This window comes from Tachypleus tridentatus, chromosome 13, assembly GCF_004210375.1.
Source record: "Tachypleus tridentatus isolate NWPU-2018 chromosome 13, ASM421037v1, whole genome shotgun sequence".
NCBI lineage: Eukaryota > Metazoa > Arthropoda > Merostomata > Xiphosura > Limulidae > Tachypleus > Tachypleus tridentatus.
In genome coordinates, this window is record NC_134837.1 from 65,507,307 (window position 1) to 65,532,185 (window position 24,879).

The 24,879-nt window shown below is 36.0% G+C and overlaps 1 protein-coding gene across 3 annotated transcripts in view; it reads right to left on the minus strand.

The window, feature by feature from the left end:
- The window catches only part of LOC143237076 (protein Wnt-5b-like), a 65,019-nt gene that overhangs the window by 16,327 nt on the left and 23,813 nt on the right, over positions 1–24,879 (minus strand). For 2 of the 3 annotated variants that reach the window (XM_076475923.1, XM_076475924.1), the window contains exons 2-3: positions 18,191–18,447; positions 10,657–10,949 (exon numbers count right to left, since the gene is read on the minus strand). In XM_076475923.1, the coding sequence (XP_076332038.1) occupies positions 10,657–10,949; positions 18,191–18,447 (550 nt within the window). Of the gene's footprint in view, positions 1–10,656; positions 10,950–18,190; positions 18,448–24,574; positions 24,607–24,879 lie in introns of those variants that run through there. The other variant, XM_076475925.1, reaches the window with a different exon arrangement.

The following is a 24,879-nucleotide window of genomic DNA, read 5'->3' on the forward strand; positions in this document are numbered from 1 at the left end:
CAACAAATGTACAAATTGAAGAAATATTCTATAACATGACCAGTCATGCACAATTTCAACCATTTCTTCCTACACATAACCAGCTTTCCAGAAGTTTTATTTCTCGTGATTCAACAAGGTTGAAATTTGTCAGTGATGTTTTCTTTAGATGTTACGTAGCCTATTCAACTAGGAAATTCATTCAGCATACAGCCTATTATAGTGTAGTCGAACAATCAGTTATCAAATCCTAGTTTAGCAAATCTACCAGGTCATTATTTGTGTGTGTATTTTGTTAAATCAAAGCCACATCGGACTATTTGCTGTGTCCACCGAAGGAAATTTAACCTCTGATTTTAGCATTATAAATCCGAAGACTTACCGCTGTACTACAGGGGAACGCAATTAGTTATCATATTTTAGCAAATCTGTAAGGTCGGGTAATAATTTATGTGTGTGTGTTTTCTTATAGCAAAGCCACATCGGGCTCTCTACTGAGTCCACCGAGGGGAATTGAACCCTGATTTTAGCGTTGTAAATCCGTAGACTTACCGCTGTACTAGCGGGGGACGGTAATAATTTATAAAATCACAGTTTAGCAAATCTATAAGGTCGGGTAATAATTTATAAGATCACAGTTTAGCAAATCTGTAAGATCGGGTATTACCCGATATAAAATCACAGTTTATAAAATTTATAAGGTCGGGTAATAATTTATAAAATCACAATTTAGCAAATCTGTAAAGTCGGGTAATAATTTATAAGATCCCAGTTTAGCAAATCTATAAGGTCGGGTAATAATTTATAAAATTATACACAGTTTAGCAAATCTGTAAGGTCGGGTAGTCTGTTATAATATCATAATTTTGCAAACCTGTCAGATTGGGTACTGAGATATTAAACAGTTTTTAGTAGATCTGTTAGGTTAAGTACTAAGTAATAAGAAATATGTTTAACAGATACGTCAGGTCCAGTAGTGAGTAATAAATGAATTGTTTGGTAAACCTGCCTGAACGAGTAGTGAATCACGAAAGAAATTTAGCAAACGTTGAGGTCGGTTACTAACTGAGTCACAACATAATTGTTTTGAAAACCTTCATTATCGTCTTTTCTATGAGCACGAGACAGAGGTGACATTATAGAATATTAAAGTATATATATATAATGCTTAATACTTATAGCTAATTGGTTGACCCATTTACGGAGATAAAGTTGTAATTGTGGGTCTACAGAACGTAACCGTGGGTCTATAGATCCAACCAAGGCTGGATAACTAACTACACAAACCTATTAGTAAGCAACGAACCATGGTCACTGTCCTCCACTCTACAAGCCATGGTCACTGTCCTCCACTCTACACGCTCTAGGTAACTAATTATATTAGGCCTCGTCATATCCGCCTCTTCAATCGAAAGAAGGTCGTTCAGACCAAACTTATATCGACATGACTAGAACCACTTCACATTACGTTCTTTCAAGCGTTAGAGGTCTTTCTTCGTCAGCCCAAACTTGGCAACAGAGCGAGTTTCGTTAAAACACAACATATCTATTTTTTTAGCAACATCGACTAGTTACATGACGTCTCAATCGTGGGACATAAAATTTAAGTGACACAAGGTTATTATACACTAGATTTTAAACGTTCATTTAATGTAATAACGTGCTTTCAAAGTTGTTTAAGATTTTGACATGAATTGTTGAAAGTCATGTATCCGTACTCGCGTGACGTTTCTTAATCCGTCAGGCAGTCTTTACTGCCACCTGAAATTATTATTTATTGCAAATAAATAATTAACTAATTTTATTTCTGTAAAAGATCTCTTTAACTTATTTTAACCATTATATAATCTCTGACTAGTTAATACATATTTAAACAGCTAGCTACCTAACTCTTTATTTAACTATATTGAAACAAACAAACACATATTTGTCAAGATGGAGAAAATTACATTCTTACAAGAATATCGTAGTATATTTTGTAGTTTATACTGATGTATATATCACTTAATAATAATAAAAAAACAACGATATTTTACAGTAAGTTAAGTTTCTCCAACTACGATCTCGTTATTTTAAAAAGTTAATTTGATTTCAGTATCTTAGCACACAGCTATACAAAAGGCGGGCATTCAACATACCCATCACAAACTCTACAATTAACAGCACCCATCACGAACTCTACAGTCAACAATACCCATCACAAACTACCGTCAACAACACCCATCACAAACTACCGTCAAACATCACAAACTTTCATCACAAACATCACAAACTTACAGTCAACAACACCATCCACTTTACAGTCACAATCACTCTACAGTCAACAACACCTATCACAAACTCTGCAGTCAACATCGCCCATCACAAACTCTACAGTCAACAACACCCATCACAAACTCTACAGTCAACGACCCCATCACAAATTCTACAGTCAACAACACCTATCACAAACTCTGCAGTCAACATCACCCACCACAACTCTACAGCCAACAACACCTATCACAAACTCTGCAGTCAACATCACCCATCACAAACTCTACAGTCAACAACACCCATCACAAACTCTACAGTCAACGACCCCATCACAAATTCTACAGTCAACAACACCTATCACAAACTCTGCAGTCAACATCACCCACCACAACTCTACAGCCAACATCACCCATCACAAACTCTACAGTCAACATCACCTATCACAAGCTCTACACTCTACACTCCACACCACTCGTCACGAACTCTTGTGTGACCGAATAATTGACATTTGATCTTCATTCTTCAAGCACTTGAACAACCCCAAAATGCAAAAAGCGTTTTCACGTCAATAGACCTCGAGCCTTGAAGTTCTCGTTCATTTCGGTACTTTTAGATCAGTTTCAAGTCAACAGTGAAATCACCGGAAGTCGTGCACGACATCTCAAAGTGCAAACCTTTCACTGTGCATTTCTCGCAGTTCAGCAACACACATACTCGGCCATCCTGTCACACGAGCTAGAAAACTGCCTTGAGTCACATTTTAACTTTGTAATCATTTGTTTAATAAAAATGTTTCTCTCTTGACCATTTAGCACATCTGGAAACTGTATAAAGTGATAAAAAGTCGTTTACGGCCCAAGTGAACTGTAACATACTGCTACATGTTGAAAACATCAGGAAATTCAAATGAAACCTAATTATTAACAAGTCATAAGCTAAGACACAGACCTCAGTTAGTGGACCAACAGATCATGAGTTAAGAAAAATATCTCAGGTAATGAACTAATAATTCATGAGCTAAGACAAATATTTTAGTTTTAATGAACTAATAATTCGTGAGCTAAGACAAATATCTCAGCTTTAATGAACTAATAATTCATGAGCTAAGAGAAATATCTTAGTTTTAATGGACTAACAAATCATGAGCTAAGACACAGATTTCAGTTAATGGACTAACAAATCATGAGGTAAGACAAAGATCTAAACCAGTGAACCCAGGACAAAGCTTCCTAGTCACACATTTCGAGTCTTGAAAGTTGCTACACTTTCACTCCTTTCGCCGTTTGTTATTGCGTATTTTCACAATAAAACAAAAACACACACGAAAAGAAATACTTTTACCTAGATGCTGAGTCAACAGATTTTCCTCGAACTGTGTTGGTTCACACAGGCCTAATCTTATCAGTTCTTTCAGAATGCTTCGTGTCTGAGGTGTTATCGTTTTGGATTCAGTGTCAACGGAATATTAACCGCTCACGAAACAATTTATTCTAAGCAGTTTTCTTAAAATTGGCAGCAAGATACGGATCATTCGTGGACAACTCTTAAACTACAAGAATTTCAGGAAGCACGTGCTTCAGCTTGTTCGATAAGTAACCGTGAGATATTCACCTATACCATTTACGCCAGGTTAACCGGAATCAGGTTGAATGTAATATTGTCAAGCCAAGCTAAAACAAAAACGCTATGGTTGACTGAAACGAGTGGAACTACATCAGGTACACTAGTTTTCAAGTACTTATACTGTTATCCTGCACACAAACACTCACATACAAGAAAACTCGAATGTTTTCTTTTTTCATCAAACGCTTCTTTATTTAACCAGTTTGTTTGCATAAAAATGAAAAGAAAAAGTACAACGTTTTTGAAAAGGATTAACGTTTAAAAGTTATAATTTAAATAAAGCTATAACAGCTCCATTTTTATGAACTTATATTTTAAACCCAGGTTATAAAATAGCTTATCTCGTTACAAACAATATAAAACGAAAACCTACTTAAAACGAATCTTTAAGTTGACATCAACATTATATTATTTTAAGGTTAGTGACAAAGTTATGATTATACAGTCTTGGCCAAAATGTTTGTATATTTTGGAACATATTAGATCATTATTTTTGGGTGTAAACAAATATACTTGATACACTTAAGGCTGAAAATTGCGTGCTATGTTAAATATCTACAAATGTAATCTGTATAATGAGACAGATTCTATGGACGTAATGAATGATTTATTAGAGCAGCAAACAATTTTATGAAAATTGTTAGAAAGATGTATGATTCGCCATTTCACCTGTCACAACAAAATCTTATCAAAACATGCATAATGACAAAATAGAGACAGTGTCTCTAATCTTACTTTAGTTCATATTAAACATTCAAAACTTGTTTGGTCCTCCTCGGACTCTAATAACCTCGGCAAGGCGATGGCATGCTATCGATAAGGTTATTGATGTAATTGTTGTTATTTTTTCCCAGCTTATCACTAGACGGCGCCGTCGCTGAACTGCAGTAGTTGATTTAGATTCTTGATTAGGAATTTTCCGGCTCACTCTAGATACTTTGATGGCCGTGGCAATCTTTCAACGTTCTTCTGGTCGAAATAATTCTGTGCAATAAGAGCACTGTAGAAAGCAGTATTGTCATCCTGGAGCACAAGCTTATTGCTAAATCTCGGCTTATCATATACCAGAAATATCGCCTCCATGTGATGCCTGTAGGAGGCGTCATTGACATTTCCCTGGATACTATCAAGAACAGTTTTTCCACCATGATGGACAGCAGCTCAAACATATACTGCACCACCTTCTGTGGGTTCCCAGTGGTTCTCTCATCTGTTCTCAAAGTAAGCGATGAACATGGATACTATAATCAGCTTTAACAAACCGGAAACAGGACTCATCCAAAAAGATGGCAGATAGGCAGTACCTAACTGTTAGTTGGCACGCTATCTTGTCCAAGTAACATAGTGACGGCGGGGAATTATGGTTAATATTGATTTGCAGGTAGCCTTTCCTGCAAAAAATATTATTTTGTCATGTCAGTCTCATATTCCATGTTTTTCTGGATACCCTGGAGTGAATGTGTTAATGTTATTGATGTCCAAACGTGTAACAAGACTTCTTTCGATCTTGACCTGTTTACCTGATCAAAAGACAGTCATTTCGAGCAGTAGTATTTTGGCGCTTACCAGTAGACTTTCCTAGAACAACGTTTACTGTACCCCGATGGAATTTCAGGATTCTGGATGCAGTATAATGAGGTACCCTATTCTTCTAGCAATGTCCGTTTGCTTCATATCATTTCTGAATATTCGAATAATTTGACGACAAATTATCTGAGCAAAGCATTAATCTGTTTTGAAAACGATTATACCAAAATTACACTATTTTATTCACACAAAAAAGAGGGGGTTTGTATGTATGTTTTGACGAACAGTTTATACCAGAATAACAACTAGTAGATGTTTGTCCAATCAATGCAACCTTCTCTGGTACTACTGGAGTTGAGAATTATACTAGCTACTTTAAAATAAAGTTTGGAAACTTTCATACTAGTATAATTTGTCTACTAGTGTCTTACCACCATGATGGAGACTGGAATGTCAACTTCAGCAGGTAAGTTTATTTAACTTACTTTTCCTCACGTGGCGATACCTTATTCTTAATATTATTTCCTTTGGAGAGCAGTCACCTTCCCAAATCTATCTGCAGGCAGTGAAGGGTGATGGGCCCAGCAAGGCCAGATGGGTTAAGGCGTTCGACTTGTAATCTGAGGGTCGTTGGTTCGAATCCCCGTCGCACCGAACATGCTCGCCCTTTAAGCCGTGGGGGCGTTATAATGTCACGGTTAATCCCACTATTCGTTAGTAAAAGAGTAGCCCAAGAGTTGGCGGTGGGTGGTGATGACTAGCTGCCTTTCCTCTAGTCTTACACTGCTAAATTAGGGACGGCTAGTGCAGATAGCCCTCGTGTAACTTTGCGCAAAATTCAAAAACAAAACGAAGAATGACATAGATGTAGAACGTTGTGAGCTTGAGTAACCACATCTCACTCTTCAAATTTCTATTTCTATTCCTTTGCTTTTTTTATTCTTTAATTATACTTTAAGTGAGATTGGCGAACGGAGGTTAAGACTGATAGACGGTGTATCCCCAGCGCATTGTGGTCCTACTTCTTCAGTCACCTCCAAAATCTAGGGTACATTTTATATTCCACATTATAACTTGTGCCCTGGGGATCCTTTCAATTGGTGCAGAGTTTTTCTTTGGGTTTTTTTCGACTTTATTTTGTTTAGAGCTATATACACAGACACAGACACACATATATATATGTTTGATATATAGCCAGAGCTTCCCATATAATAAATTTCACGTAAGTTGGTATATGTTCCTGTAACTTTGCGATCATTTAGTGTAATAGCTAGATTAATATATAACATTAAATATCTTAAATAGTGATAACTTCAATGGTAAAATGAAATGATAACTATTTGAAATAATGTACTGAACCAAATGCGATAGTTGTGGTATATGGAGATTAACATGCAACATTTCTGTTTCAAGAAAGGTGCTTGGAAACATCTCCCTACTTGATAAGGTGTTCTTAGGTTGAAGGCCAAAAACAACACTATAGTAGCTAACTGATGATCTAGAACCGACTGGTCATAGACATTTATGTAGTTTTCTTGTTACTCCTAATAAAGAACATTTGTTATTAATTGTTATTATTATTGTATATTTTTAGCAGATCTGGTAAAAGTTGTTACGTAACTCGTTGTTTCATATTTAGCTTGTAAACGTCAGAGCAGATCGATTTTAAAGTCAGCATCTAATAAAGATGCATTATCTTTCTTATAAAAATATTAGACACTGGGCGTTGGCTCCAACCCGCACGAACTCAGTAAATTTTGACAATATTCACGTACTATTGTATAAACGTTTCCTTGTTATATAAATCAAAACGTTACTGGCCGGAACCGATTTCTGCAACTTCACAGCTGCATAAAAAACAGATGAAGTCACCATTGTAATTGTGGCCAACATAGCCTTTAGGCCTTGTAGATAAGACGTGTTATTTTAAAGTAATACCTAGGCAACATATATGATCCACGGGAACTAGGCGGAGTCACGTAGACTGCGAGTTACCGGGTAGAACAGCAACTTTGTATACCGAGCACACGAAACTAGGATGTCGGTAACACGTCGCCACTGTAAATATCGCTTCTAATTTCACGTGTATGTTCTTTGTTGAAAAACCAATTAGTGATATAATTTGTGATTGAGTAAAATGCAGAGGCGTCGAAACCGCCACACTTTTACATATTTCTTTTATATAACAATTATGAATTACATTAATGTATGATCAAAATATCTTTGATAATATAACATACGTTTGATATATAAGTCAAATACGTAAAAGTGGGGGTGTTAAAGCGAACCTGGTTCCGACGCATCTAAAATATGTGTGACATGACCTGAATTCCAATATGCATAACTCATTGTCACATTTAGGTTGGATTACGTAGTGACTAGGAAATACCAAGGCTCAATTTATATACAAGTTCCCCTAAGAGATAAAATGTTATTAATATGCATTTAACAAAACAACAGAAGTAAGCGGGAATCATTGAATTATAGAATTTTGAATTAATTTAAAAAGTCAAAATATCAGAAAGTCTTTCTAGAGTTTTAATTTATTACCATACTTTGAGGAAAACTCTTGATGTAATATATATATATAAGAACAGCGAAGTAATGAATTATTGAAGGCATGATATATATGTGAACAGCGAAGTAATGAATTATGAAAGTCATGATATATATATGAACAGCCAATCCACAGCCAATCTGAATCCGTGACTCTCGGATTGCGAGCCGAGTGCCCTAATCATCAGGCTTTATGAGGCCTACTATATAATACACATCAATTTATAAATAAATACAATTTAAATTCCTTGAAGCGAAATAAACAGTTACAAATAAATAACTAGTTAAATACTATAGATGTTCAGTACTTTATGCGAAATCGATTTTGAATATGCTGATATAATGTTATGGAGGAATGGCATGTATAAAAACTATAATTTGGCAATGTTTACCGTTTTGTAGGTGATGTGATGACCACTTTTAGAAGGATATGCAACAGCTCTTACCAACATAAAATATTCAAACATTCACACCGTAGAAACGTGTTCATATAAGAAATTTTGAATTTCCAAAATGGAGATATCGTTTTGTACTTAACGGCATTATAAAACAAAGGAATATTGATCAGCTTGGAGCACCACGACCTTCTAGAAATAGATCTTCAATAACTTGTACCATAGTCGCGGTAAACAAAATGTGTGGCATCTTGTAAAAGATGGAAATCAACAAATACAAAAATCAATGGCAAAAGCCTTTCACATTGACCAAGGCAACAGTATGAAACATGATCAAGAAGGATCTCTTTTGAAAAAGAAACCAAGAGAGTATGGGTTTACTAAAATAAGGCTTCAACCGAACATTAATGTCATACTGGTAAAGTTTCCCTTCGAAGTGCCTAAGGATTGCTGTAAGATTTCACTGTTTCAACTGATGCTGGGCAACCGTCATACTCGTATACTAGAAGGGTTATAGAAAGGAATCAGAGAAGAGGGCTGTACTTTGGACATGAGAGTCTTTCAAGGGAGCTTTTTGCAATAGAAAATACGCTATAAAGCTCTTGTCAAGATGCACATTACATTAAAGTATGGCAAGATATGGTAGCATGGACTTTAACGACCTGGTGAGATTCCAAAATAGTTTGAATATAACTTATTCAACCTTTTATATAGATAAATTTAATATATTCAGTATAATAGAAGAAATGAAAAATGAAATTCTTTACCTTACAATCAAGGTAACAATAAATGCCTTCGATTGTTGTTTTGTTTCATTCTCTCCGTGTATTAACTTGACTGGAAATTATATATAACTCAATGAACGCATGCGCATTGTTTTGTATACGCTTATGTTTCTTTGTTTCTCGAAATAATCGTGCGTTTCATTCCTTTAAATGTTATAATTAATTAAGATGTTCTCATCTTAACATTTCTCTGTACTTTCCAGGGCACAGAAACGTTCTCCCCTGTAACTACATAGCCCACAGAATGAAACGCACGCAGTATATTCACCAACAACTATGATATAACAACCGTTTTCTTTTAGTATCCGATCAACTTGGAGACTTGTTTCTGTAAACTTCGTTTGTATGTTTAATTCCTAAGGATACAGTAAACACCGTTACGACAAAGTGGTAACAAAGGCTGTATTTTTAATCACTTGATCGTTAGGCTGTTCAGGTGTTTATCCGAGGACGATGTGAAATCCTTATTTAATGGAATTACAAATACTTCCTTTTTACAGCTAAATCCAATGAATAAATATGTCACCACCTACAAGCAAAGCGGAAACAAAAACAGCACGTTTCCTTTTATTTCCACCGACTTATGAAAAGTTGAAAAATATAACTTATTTCCCAATAAAATAATAACTACAAGCCAAAGATGGGCTGATGGTCTATCGTCTCATCACTTACTGTTTCTGTCAGAGGACAGTAATAACACGCAAAGTGCAGTGAAAATAAATATGAGCAGCACAAGTGTTTATTACTGTCGTTACCAGAACATTTTGTTAATTAACACAGTGAACAACTGTTTTTCAACGATTCATATCCGTCTCGTGATTCGAGAGGAAGAAAAAATCTCGCTCAAAATACTTTCAACTTTTTCTTTGCGATAAAGGAATTTTTGTTTCGAGACGTATCTATTTCTTTGGAATTTAAAAAACAAACAAACGTATATGTGACTGATTAACTGCATAAACATACAAAACTGTCAGTTTGTTTAAAAATAAGGATTTAAATAACTATGACTTTAAAATTATGAAAAGCTATATACTGTATTGACCCGATTATAAAGAGATATTTTTCATTAATAATTAGGCTATAAAATTCTTAGTCGGCTTATAACCCACCACATATTCCTTAGCCTGTCACATTATTAAATCTCCAGATAGCATCCATCTACGCATGCGCACCAGATGTTCGCTCAAGGTAATCGCTAATTCACGCACTAATCCACCTGCTATTCATTTATAGTATTGATTTTTGGAATCTAAAAAAGGCTGTTATGACACTCATTTTCTCTCTTTCCCATAGTTTCTGAAAATGGGGGTCGCCTTATATTGGAAATCGTCCTATAATTGGGCCAACACAGTACATATACAAAATTTGTTAAGTGTAAATAAAATAAAATAAAAAACATATAATAGATCAGTGATATAGAGTATCGGGTGGCTTATTTAATTTATGAAAAAATATGCTTCTAAACTAAAGATTTCCTTTTTTTAATTTATTGTACTTGGCCTGAAAAGAACCCGGTTCTACATTGGTTATATGCTTACTCTTCTTCCGGCTTCGTTATTGTGAAGATTCATCAGTTTCCTTCCTTGTTCTGTAGAACCTCTCATAAAGTTATTTTCTCGTTCTCTGACGTCGACAAACCCTTCAGTGAACCGGTAGCCATACTCTATGTTGTCGCCGCAGCCTCCCCATATCCAGTCACGGTGCAGGTTTTTAGGGCGGAGAGCTCTGCTGCAGCCGCAGTTCGACAGCTGGCCGTCGCGACAGGCTCTGGAAATGATGTGCACCACCCCCGCTGCGGAGATCGCGTGAGTAAAGGCCGCTTCCCTGCTGGCTGCGAAAGGTAATCAAGAGAATAATAACTAATTACATAGTATGTCTGGTGGTTATACGTCTGGTCAAGCAGAAACGTAGGAAACATCAACATACAACATTTAAGGCATATAAATAAACTAGATACCACCAAACTAGGGCGTAATTTTACACATAAACACAAGCAGAAAACCGCTAAATTCGTACTTTCTTAAATATCAAAATGGAATAAATTAAAAACCACAATAGGTGAAGTCATACAAACAACACTAGGAATTCAGTAAACAAAGAGTGTTAATATTTGATAACGAAGACACTACCTAATATTATTTTAGTTTTGAGGACCTTTTTCATTTCTACGTAACACTCTACAAATGGACTATTAAATTATAAACAGACAGGTGTTATTTAATCTCACCTTAACTGAATAAACTGTTACTTACTAGAATATAATAAAACCTTACATTAATTTACCAGTTTCACAGTTATACTGTGTGATGCCCGTCATATGTTACTATATTATTGACCGCTCAATTTAGGGAGACCCAAGAGTTTCCCTGAAATTCAGTAACCCCTCCCTCTAATTCAAAATTACATTTCAAATGGCGTTGCAGATTACTTGTTATATAGTTTATAACAATAATCTATACCTAATGTTCTGTTGTAAACAAGGGCGATAATCCATACCTAAAGTTGTGTTGTAAACAAGGGCAATAAATCATACGTAATGTTTTGTAATCCACACCTAATGTTGTGTTGTAACCAGAAAGATATTTCACACTTAATGTTGTGCTGTAATTAAACGATAATTCACCCATTATTGCGTTGTAACAAGAACGATAAATTACAGATTAGCTGGTGTTATAATTAGAATGATAAACCATACACTATGCCGTGATGAGATTACAACGATAAAGCGTAGCGTATCTGTTTTTCTAATAACTACTTTGATAAAAACACACTATTTGATGTAGTAATTACATGAACTGTAAAGATAGCAATAAAAACCACATAATTTGGTGCTGTAAAGAGAAAAAGATAACTCATCTAATCTGGTTCTGTAACTAGGTTGATAACACATTCATTATCTGGTGTCTAATACACACATCGGAATTCAGTAAAGTTTTCCTAGTGTGATCTAATCATTATTTATTAATTCCATATTGTATTTTGCTATTGCAATCTCATGTGCACACTAAACACAATTATTCTGCGTAACTACAGTTACGACACAAAGTGTTCGTACACCTGCATCATGAGTAGTTTTGTCCTCATAACTTAAAAAGTACCATGATTAGGATAATTAAAGTACAGTATATTATAAATATTATACTAACACACACTTACATAAATTTTTATGTAAATTGAACGACAAATAAACTGTTTATAAACAAATAACGAAACATAGGCGGGGCAGAAAGTGTTTGTGCGTCTACTTTAATGGTCAGTTGTGTAGCCTTTCAGATGAATTACTTGGTGCAATCTCTCCTCATAGCCTTCCATGATCATTTGACGATACTCGATTGGTATTTTCTTCCATTCTTCTTCACAGAAGGCCTCCAATTCTTGCAAGTTTTTTGGATGACGCTGATGAGCCCTGGTATTCAACTCATGTCAAACGTTTTCAATTGGGTTGAGATCGGGTGACTGCGATGGCCACTCCAGAACGCTTATATGGTTCCTCTGCAACCAGGATTGCACATATTTCGATGTGTGCTTAGGGTCATTGTCGTGCTGGAAGATCCAACGACGCCCAAGCCACAAGTTCCGAGCATCATTCTTGATACATGTGCCTAATACATCAACGTACTCTTCTTTTTTCATGATTCCGATGACGCGGTGAAGGCTGCCTACACCAGAAGAGCTGAAGGAACCCCATAGCATGATCGAGCCACCTCCGTGTTTAACTGTAGGGACGGTGTTCTTTGGAAGATTTCGTTCCCCCTTTTTACGGAAAATATTGCGAACATCATTGTGGCCGAAAAGCTCGATTTTAGTCTCGTCTGACCAAAGAATACGCTTCCAATAGGTAAAGAGTTTATCTACATGCTTTCTTGCATACCTCAATCGTGCTTCTAAATGAACAGGCTTTAATATGGACGGCATGTTTTGAACCCAGAAGAGTGTAACATGTTCGTAACTGTAGAGGTGCTTACTTCAACCCCAGTTTTCCTTACCAGTTTCTGTATGTTATTACTTGTTAAACGAGGGTTCCTACTAACTTCACTGAGAACCTTCCTCTTGGTTCTTTCTGGAATTTTGGTGGGGCGTCCGGAACGAGGGAGGCTAGCAGTTGATCCTGTAAGCTTAAACTTGGCAATTATGCTTTGAACAGTATATTTCAGCACATTAAGTTCTGTAGCAATACTGAAAGAGACACACGAGACTTGTATTTTACAATAATTCATATTTTTAAATCACTGGACAGTTGTTTCCTGTTCGCCATGATAATCAAGCAGATAATGACGGAGAAGGCGCTAAATTGCCGGAAGTACATTTTTCACTGGCTAAATTCCAATAATTATGAACAAAGTGTCTAGTTGTGGAATGGCATAATGTAGTTTATTCGTCAAACTAAACAAAATTTTTACGGGAATATCATTTTTTTCACACTTTCTGAACTGTATGAACACTTTCTGCTCCTCCTATTTTTGATTATTTGTTTATAAACAGTTTATTTTTCGTTTAATTTACATAAAAAATTATGTAGATGTGTGTTAGTATATTTTTTTATAATATAACATACGTCTATTAGCCTGATCGTGATGCTTTTTAAGTTATGAGCAAAAACTACTTGAGATGCAGGTGTACGAACACTTTTTGTCGTAACTGTATCTGTGACAGCTTTCAGTCAGGAAACACTACTGTTTTTTCTGACTTCCTGTAGCAGTTAGCCTTCAGTTGGGAAACACAATTATTCTACCAAACCATTTCTAATAGTTAGCATTCAGTTAAGAAACACAGCTATTCTATATAACCTTCAATAGAGAAAAACAACGTTTCTATATAATTACTTGCAATTGTTAACCTTCAGTCTGGAAACACAACTGTTCTATATAACTACTTGTAACAGTTAACTTTCAGTCTAGAAACACAACTGTTCTATATAACTACTTGTAATAGTTAGCCTTCAGTCTGGAAACACAACTGTTCTATATAACTACTTGTAACAGTTAACTTTCAGTCTAGAAACACAACTGTTCTATATAACTACTTGTAACAGTTAACTTTCAGTCTAGAAACACAACCGTTCTATATAACTACTTGTAACAGTTAACCTTCAGTTTGAAAACACAACTGTTCTTTATAACTAATTGTAACAGTTAGTTTTTAACATGGAAACACAACTGTTCTATTCGACTGCTTGTAATTGTTATCTTTTAGCCTAGAAATAACCGTTCTGGGTACTCATTACAGTTGGAAACCGATGTTAGTATGTATAGTCGTGAGTCTGGTTGTACGAAATTACAACAACAGAGTTTGTAATGGAAAATATATACAGTTTTTCGCCGAAATAAGAGCATTAAACAACGAAACATAAAGATCAACACTTGTAGGGCAGTTTCGTTTATATCAATGATGTATGAAGTACAGGTCATGCGTGACATAATAATTACTACCCTGTCATATCAAACAAGGCGTTGGTCTAATGGGCGACGAATCCTGTCAACCTACCACACTTCTGGAGTTTATTAGCCAATGACAAAACACTGCCATCATGAGGTAAATTATAGAGATATGTGGCGCCTCCAGCGTCCTCATCCAAGTAGAAATCCGAATGGCATGAATCTAGATTCAAAATAAAAATTTCACTTTTAAGTAAAGATTTGAATGCCGACTTTTAAACTCCTCTGTATGGAAATTCGTTACGGAAAAACGAAAAGGAATGGAAACATCTGCGGTCTACCGTGATTTTCATTACGAATATTAGGCCTTTTATTGTGTTTTCTTAATAAAATATGATGATTCAGAGTCAGAGAAGGATGCGTACAGTGAGTAGATGATGTTCATGCTGGAATCAAATATCTCCAAACAAAAACCGCCTCAGTAGTTCCCCTGAACAAAATACCATTTGTAACCTTCAAATACATTGAAATATTGTAGTGTCGGCCTACTTTGTGATCGAATGAAATACACTTTAGTAATAGAAGCAATAACCCGTGGTTCTGTTCAGGAACAACCATTGTCGCTACCAGTGTGATCCACTTCCAGCTGGGTTAATGATTATTTTGGAAGTTCCTAACCTGTTTCCATAACAACCCTAGGGTTAATAACTATGCAAGATATTCACGAATTTGTAAAAACAAAAAGCCTACTTCAAACCCATTGTTTTTATTAATTGCGATATTCAAGCGCTGTTGTTTAGATACGTCTCTTATGCACGTGTTTACTAACTGTGGTGAGTTCCACAGTTATTGTAATGGAGTTATTTTTCGTATTCTCATCTGAATGATTTCGTTAGTGGGAGTTTGATGGCGCCCGTCTCTGTTAGCGGAACAAATAAATCTTTAAACCGTTTGTAAAATACTGGGCCCTGTAATTTAACGGTGAACCAGTACTATACACAAGGTTGCTTGAGGCAGGCCAGTCCTTCTTTAAGATACATTCTGCTTGTAAACGAACTTCACGTGCCAACATAACATCAGATTTCGTGATTGATCGTAGTATAATGCAAAATTAGATGTCTTCATTACCAGTAGTAATTTATAGACATGGTAAGTTTCAAAGCCTGACCACACTGCATCCGTACTCTGGAAGAAGTAGAAGTTAAAACATCTGCCAACCCACATCCAGTTTCTACCGCACACGAAGCCACATGAGCTCTAATATTTGCATACTGCAACAAGCCGTCAGTGTGTTACATGAAAGGGCTGGTAAGGGTGGTTGACCTGCTGTTATTGGGTGTCAGGTGCACGTGATTCTTTATATAACTGAAGTAAAGTTAATTTCATAAACTACTTTGAACAACAAGTGAACATAAAACATTCTGCTGAAAATTACAAACATAAAAGTATAGAGGAAGATCAGGGAGTAGTCCCCTTTCGTACAGGGGTAGAGGAGAGTCACTAAATGTTAATCTCTCTAACACATTTCTAGTGAAATCGGATTAACACACATACAAATTATGCCATAGCACAGAGCCCTCGACTAATATGGGAGGAAAGGGCATGTGAGATCAATCTTCTTTTACCTCCATAAGTAGGCCCGGCATGGCCAGGTGGTTGAGGCACTCGATTTGTAATGTGAGAGTCGCGGGTTCGAATCCCTGTCGCACAAAACATGCTCGTCCTTTCACCAACAATATGATGGTCAATCCCACTATTCGTTGGTAAAAGAGTAACCCAAAAGTGCACGGTGAGTGGTAATGACTAGCTGCCTTCTCTCTAGTCTTACACTGCTAAATCAGGGACGGCTGGCATAGATAGCCCTCGTGTAGCTTTGCGCAAAATTTAAAACAAACTAAAACCTCCTTAAGCCTTTCGTGAGATGAAGTTCTTGAGGACCAAAACAACCCAGTCTCTTCAAATATTACTTAAACTTAATTTTTTTTTAATTACCCACAAATACTTGAGCTTAAATTTCATGTCCACATGAAGGATCCAGAGCTGCCAAGACTATATTATGAATCTAGGTAATTCCTTCTATATCTTAAAGCTGTTCATCTTGGTTCACCCCCGTAAAATGTTTTCATGGCTGCAGGGCATCAAAGTACACATAGTTTCTTACCAGGACTAAAGAACTTAACAATATCAGTGTCTTATCATGTGGGACCCAGAAATCATCAACTTACCGACTTCTCGAGATTATCTTTAAAGACAGAAACTACATCTCCACATGAATTTAGGGTGTTTATTTCACGATTAGTGAGTGAGTGTAGCGATTGTTTCGTCAGTCAGTAGTCTCTGTTTGCCCTCTGTTTACATATATCAGTAGTCTCTGTTTGCCCTCTGTTTACATATGTCAGTAGTCTCTGTTTGCCCTCTGTTTACATATAAAATTTCACCCATCTTCAAACTTCGTTTAACTTTTTTCAATTCCTTTCTATAGAATTTTCCAAAACCGAACTTCTTGACTTCCCGTATATTACATGAAATGAGGCATCGCTTTTTTGTAGCTTTGGCTCTTTGATACATTTAGCACAACTGGAATAAAGCTGTCTTCTCCAAGTCTCCCCATGCTAATATTAATCAACTTTGAAACACGTTAATTTAATATCTACTTCGTTGTGAAGCGACGCCGCGTGATACAGAAGATAATCTGATTACATCTTTCGGAGACAAAAAGAGTTTTTGTCAGTCAAGCGTGGCTGATGAGGAATGAGAATATGATGATTCTACTAAAGTTTTGCCCTTCATCCCATGTGCACTTAGCTGGCTCCCACTTGGAACATAGAAGTGTCACTAGCAGGCTGTCTTGATATGAATGAATTACTCGTTCCAAATCACGGTGTGCCGCCGTTCGAAGATATGTGGTAACGTGTTTAGTTAGAGTTTGGTTGTGACTAATAGGAGAGAGCATGAGTAGGCTCCGGACATACTGAATTTAAATAAAGAGGATATATTTGAGCTACTGTATGTTCAGTGAAGCTTACTTTGAGCTTGAAGTTTCACTTCTAGTTTTGTGTGCGTGTGTGTGTGTTTTCACAAGTTATAAATAATTCATGGGCAGTACATCACAAGAAAATATTGTATATTGTACTGAACTCATTTATAAACGAGACAAAACGAAACACTTTTACGAAATACATATATCACAGAGCACGAGACTTCAAGGCTTAGGAATCCTCGGAGTGATTAATAATGAAACTGCTTGAACATTAATAAGATTGTAAGCTACCATCACGTGATCTTTTTATTATTATTATTATTTCTTAGGGCACTTGGATACGTGATCTTGATAAAAGAGTGCACACCTACAAAACAAAAATGTTCACACACAATGACTGAGCACGACACAGTCCAACATACATGGTATTAATCACGAATATCAGAAACACTTAATGCGTATCTCTCTTCTGAAACACGTTTTTCAAGTGAATGAATGTGACGTTCTATACAGGGCGCGTTTTCCTTGATTATTAAACAGGATTTATCGTTGAAATGCCACAAGTGTAAGATGCGTGTGACGGTAATTTTAGCGAGATTTTGTAAAAGAGGGAATATATATTACTTTTTTTTTCTTTCGTTTTGGGGAATACAGATACATGGTATACATATTGTGATAGTTGTTACCCTAAGATTTTCAGCATTTCAAAAAACTTACCTATGTTTAAGACGGGACCGAAAACGCTCGAGTCGTCAACTGTGGAACAGTTCCAGCGACGATATCTGAACTGCCACTGACATTCAGCTATACCCAGCTGAGCTCCGTGGCCCACGTGCGGGATGTGGTCCCTATAGAGGTAGCAGAGCTTGGTCTGTCCACGAGACAGCCCTGCGAGTTGTGTGCAGAGCGGCCGTGTTCCGAGAAGATAAGCCTGGGGATTCCGAAGAATATCGATAGCTTGAAAACCCAGGTTCCTGTTGAGAAAAACAAAGAGTAACTGGACTGTGTGAATAGGCTTCTCAATTAAAAATTTAAATAGTTACAGAGGATTAAGCATACGCAAGAGATATTTATTTTCTGGATTTGAAAACACTGCATAATTCAACAGACCAACAAATACATATCGTATCCCATCAGTTCAGAATTCTTAGTACAGTGTACTAAGAAATATGATGAAGTCTATCACTCGTATGTTAAAACATATAACCAACCAGACATAAATATCAGTTTTCTTGCAAAATAAACTCTAACATGAAAAAATTATAAATGATCTGAAATTAGGATCGATATTTCCACCGGAAATAGTAGCTCTTATATAAAATTATGAATTATTTGAACTCAGGACCAATATTTCCACCAAGCTATAGTAGTAGCTCTGACATGTATAAAATTATAAATGATCTGAACACAGGATCAATATTTCCACCAAGCTATAGTATCAAAACCAGTTAATTGAGTAGAATTTGTTAAATGTGGGTTGGGAGTGCAAGAGTTTAAATAATCAGTATATTGGTTTACTGCACATTTTGTGTCAACATTTGACACTAAATGCTTTCTCGTTTACAAACATCGAGTCAGAAGACAACTGCCGACAGAATGAACCAACATACACATTGTTGTGCCTATCAAAAGGATGGATAGAAAACTTTAAGTTTATAACTTAAGAATTTGCATCATTCTCAATTTTATAGGAAAAACTGATTATCTAGAATCGATTACCCAGTTTGTGTTTAAAGCAGTAAAAATAAGTGGCACGTTAACAGAGTTTGCTGTAACCTTTCAACTCATAGTTAGTACATAGAAATGATAAGTTCAGTTAAGACAAGGCGACAACATGATTCGGTATAATCTTGGGTAAGGTTGGAGTCCATGAAGGATTTTTACAACGTTTACGTTGGACCTGAAGGAGTAGCTTACATCATATACAGCTGTGGAAGATGTGTTGGAACCTCTTGATCACCATTAACCAATAATAACCTTTCAGTAGAACACAGAAGGATATATAAGGACATAAGCTATGCACCCGTCAGAGGTTCGCTGAAACGTCTGAAAACTAGTACCGCTAAAAACCGGGTTTCGATACTCCTGATGGGCACAGCATATATAACCAGCCTATTGGGCAGCTTACCAAAAATAAACAGCATCTCTTCAAAGCGGTATAAGTAGTAGATTTCAAGTACATGTATGACAGCTATATACATAATGTTTCAATACTTGATGTTACAATAACCACTGATTTGATAGTTATATCCACTATGTTTGAATAACTACTAGCATGAGGGCTATAACCACTACGTTTCAATAACTGGTAGCACGAGGGCTATATCCATTATGTTTGAATAACTACTAGCATGAGGGCTATATCCACTACGTTTCAATAACTGGTAGCACGAGGGCTATATCCACCATGTTTGAATAACTACTAGAATGAGGGCTATATCCACTATGTTTGAATAACTACTAGCATGAGGGCTATAACCACTACGTTTCAATAACTGGTAGCACGAGGGCTATATCCATTATGTTTGAATAACTACTAGCATGAGGGCTATAACCACTACGTTTCAATAACTGGTAGCACGAGGGCTATATCCATTATGTTTGAATAACTACTAGCATGAGGGCTATATCCACTACGTTTCAATAACTGGTAACATGGGCTATATCCTATGTTTGAATAACTACTAGCATGCTATATCCACTACGTTTCAATAACTGGTAGCACGAGGGCTATATCCAACTTCAATAATTATATAGGGCATGAGGGCTATATCCACTACGTTTCAATAACTGGTAACATGAGGGCTATATGAAGGCTATATCCACGATATCTCAGTAAACGTTGGCATGAGAACCTATTTATGTCTATCATGTTTCAACGATCTGAAACGATCAATCTTGAATGTTCTGGAAGTGACAAAAGCTTGTGACGTAAGCAGAATAGGAAATATCTAATATCTTCGTCATGGTTCTTTGGGTTCTATTTACGATCGAAGATTGTGTATTCCATGGAACTGATGAAATAATAGTAATATGGTAACTTTACATATTTTCGTCACTTCTTGTTATTAATCGAAAAGCTAATAGTCTGTCTGTGCTGTGCCAATCATAAGTATCGGAACTTGATTCTTAGCGTTTTAAGCCTATAAACGTACTGTTGAGCCACTGGATACATTGTCATTCGTGTTAACGACGTTGAAAACTATTTCAAAAACTGTAGTCATAAGTTATTTGTGTGGAGAGAATAAGTTTAATCACTGGCTTTCATTTTTTAAGCGCGAATCTACACGATGTATGTCCCCCATTGGTATAGCGGTAAATCTACCGATTTACAACGCTAAAATCAGGGATTCGTTTCCCCTCGGGGACACGGCAGATAGTCCTATGTGACTTTCTTTCAACCCCTGGTGGCATACTTGAAACTTAACTTTTGTCTCTGGAATTTTTTAAAACTTTTCTCACAACTTTGTTTAAAGTTATTCCCGAAAACTTTTCTATTGATTAAAATAGAGGTGGATAAATTATTTACAATCAATAGATCACGTAAAAATTTGGCAAGGCATCGCCCTGGATGACCAATCAATCTACTTAGTTCTCCACTGGCACAACGCCATATTTGCGGACTTATGACGCTAGAAACTGGGTTTCGATAACCGTGGTAGGCACCAGGTAGCCTATTGTGTAGCACTGTGTTTAACCACAAAAAAAAAAAAAACAACCATCCGCTCACCCATGTGTAATTTCATCTGCTCCTGCCAAAACTTAGACATAGCGTTTCTTTGGTGGTCTTAGATACAAGAAACAAACAACCGAGTTGCTTTGTGCCAAAAAACACTAAACAAATCAACCACTATTTTTAAAAGTAATGATTATAAGCGAACACTGATTCTCCAAGATAAATCTTAAAATGTTGTAGCTTTTCTAAGACTGAACTGTTACTAACAGCCTCAGTTTGTTGCACTGAGAATGTAATTACATCTTATTTAAACGTAATGCAAGCACTCTCAGGTTGATACTCATGTGTGATTTTATTTCATACGTAAGTACAAGCACTCTCAGTTTATAATACTCATGTGTGAATCTATTTCATACATAAGTACAATCACTCTCAGGTTATAATACTCATGTGTGATTCTATTTCATACATAAGTACAAGCACTCTCAGGTTATAATACTCATGTGTGAATCTATTTCATACATACTACAAGCACTCTTAGATCAACAGCTTGTTATTGTAGTGAAGCTCGATTGTTCTAAACAAACCTATAGTCTGCATGCTACATTTAGGGTCACAAAAAGTGTGGAGAAAATCCCTAGATGTAGTAAAACATATCAGAGAAATGTCTAAAAAATTCAATTTTGTTACAGGAAGGAGTTTTTGTAGTAAAGACATGAATGTTTTTATTAAAAATACAGATTATATATTAAAACTTTGAAAATGAAAATCAATAGTGATATACCCCTGTTGATAAGAATAAATAATAATATGCCTGTATTAACTATCAGAAATAATGGTATAACTATATTAATGATCAGAAATAGTGATATACCTCTGTTGTTGATCAGGTAGTAGTTAAGAGGAAAGGTGTGAATTACAAGGGGTCTGGAATATATAATATATTATATGTAATATATAATATTCGAATTATTAAATTATGTAGGTAAATGTTTTAATATAATTATGGACACATACACCTTTACAAATAATTAAAAGTTACATTTTAATAATATATGGCAGATTACAAGACGGGGAACATTGCTTTGAAACATTTCTATTATACAGTTTTCGACGCCATTATAAAATCAAAACCTTACATAAAATGTTTTCCTACTGTCGTTGTTCGGTGACTGGAAAGCTAAAACTATCTACAGGTTATTAGTGTCCTTATAACTTGAACATTTCCGATAGATATCTGCTCTACCACACACGTCAGTTGTACAATTTCTACAGTCACCAAGGGTTACCATTACCAGTTCAAGTTACAAAGAAACCTTTCTACAAAAACAGCCACTGGATAAATGAACTATAAGGTTTCCTCATTTGACTTACATCGTGTAATAGGGACTAACGTTAATACACATAAACTTTCCACAGTTTATGGCTACCAAAGAAGAGCACAACAAATCAGTTAAGGTTTTATCTAATCAAACAACTGACAACACGTGTGTTAACTAGAGGAACTAAACCTCCCCTCTTCCACGGTTATTCGTCAGAATGTAATTAAGTTGCAGAAGGTAATACAGCGCCTCATACATCATATTAATTAATAAAATATTGTCATTTACTCATAAAGTTTCAACCTGTTACATTCCTGTGTATGCAAAAGGGCGTATATGTCAACAATTTAATTAGAAAGAAAAATAGCACAGACCACACTTCGGGTTGATACCATCACTGAGGCTTGGTTCACCGACTGGGCTTTTCTGATCCCTGAACAACCTACAAGGAAAGTTTCATTTTGAGGATATTTTTGATCCTTATCCTGAATAATCGTGCTACACATCAGTCGGTTTAAACTCACGAGCGATGGGAGGAAATCCGCCCTCTTCTCTGAAGGAAGGAGAGAGATCTGTAGGGTTACCTACCCATTCAGGTAAGGCCCGCATTAAAGTTTTCTAAGTATAAACCTCGCCCTTCAATTGTCGACTTATTGTCCGTGATCATCCCGGCTTGGTTTAACTAAAGAATTCTCACGGACAACGAAGCTTTAGGGCACAATATAAATGATGAGGCTCTGAAGTTATAACATCCATCCCTTAGTAATAACACCCTTTAGAAAAACAGGCGTTTCTGTTTACAAGTTAGGTGATATCCGCAGCCAATAGGTGTCTCTACAGGCATTATGTAATTACGGATGGTTCCTTTTAAGGCTAACTAATCTTTAGGGTGGACATGAAAGTTCAAAATAGTAGGGATGAAAAGCCACTCCGCAAAATATGAAAAAAATAAATCAGTCAACGCAAATGTTTTTGTATTTGTCCTGTGTAGTTACGGCAAGGTGGTTAAGGTTATACGCCGCCGTCCCTAACTTTAAACTACTGAGAAGTGAAAAGGCAGTGAGTGAACAGTAATATTCTAGCACCCACCATCCAAGTTAAAATCCACTCTTACAATGGACCCACAGCTTGGATTATGGGAAACATTTTGTGGCATCCTGCAGATTCGAATCCACGTTACCAGCTCTACCTCACGACTAACTCACGTTATTGAAATCTCTGAACACTACCTCGTTAATTTGCAGGAAGGAATGTTGTCCATCTCTTGTTTCTTCATCTCGATGTGATGTTATGTGTGTATATTTTGTAAAAGCATTCCTGATTTCGTTTGCTTCAGATAAAAGGAAACATTTATGCTTGAATTTCAAAGAAAGTGTTGTTTTTTGGGGCTTTTTAATCATTGCTCTATATTATGAAAAGTTACAATAATTTCTGTCTTACTTAGTGAGAATAATGGAAGTGACAAAATGAACTTCTAAAGGGTGTAGTGCTGAGATTCTATATAAGTATAATTAAAGATTGTATTTTCAAATGCACGTGAGAATACATCGGCTGCCTTGAATTTAAGTGCCAGGCATAGCCAGGTGGTTAAGGCAATCTACTCGTAATCCGAATGTCGCGGGTTCAAATTCCCCTCACACAAATATGCTCGCCCCTTCAACCGTGGGGGTGTTGTTATGTGATGGTCACTCACTATTCGTTGGTAAAAGAGTAACCCAAGAATCAGCGATGGATAGTGATGACTAGCTGCTTTCCCTCTAGTCTTACATTGCTAAATTAGGGACGGCAATATCTTATGAGTTCCTTAACTTTAAACGACATATTACCTTTCACTAATCAACAACATCTTGTAATTCCCTTAACTGTAAATGACATATTACCTTTGACTAATCAACAACATCTTGTAATTCCCTTAACTGTAAATGACATATTACCTTTGACTAATCAACAACATCTTGTAAATCCCTTAACTTTAAACAACATATTACCTTTCACTAATCAACAACATCTTCTTTAATTAAGTAACACAGGTACAAACTTTAAATAACATGCTACTCTTGACTATAATCAGCTTCTCTTACATATGTTTTAGTTATAAAATACCTTTGTAAACTTTTCATCATCAACCCAGATGATTTCTTATTTTCTCTTTCAAGCAGTTCGTGTCAGTTTTCATGGTTTGAAATTAGGTGAGCGCCAATACGGTCTAATTTGTTAACATTTAAATCAGAAATTTTAAAAAATGGCTCGTTTTATTTAAAAAGAAGAATCTGATAATTATATACATATATGTAAAATACTGCTTTTTTATACAACACATTTTGTAGATATAAAAAATCCCTTTTCATTGGACTACAATTATCCAGGAAATGTTAACAGGAAGTTTGATGAAATTTTCAATTAAGATA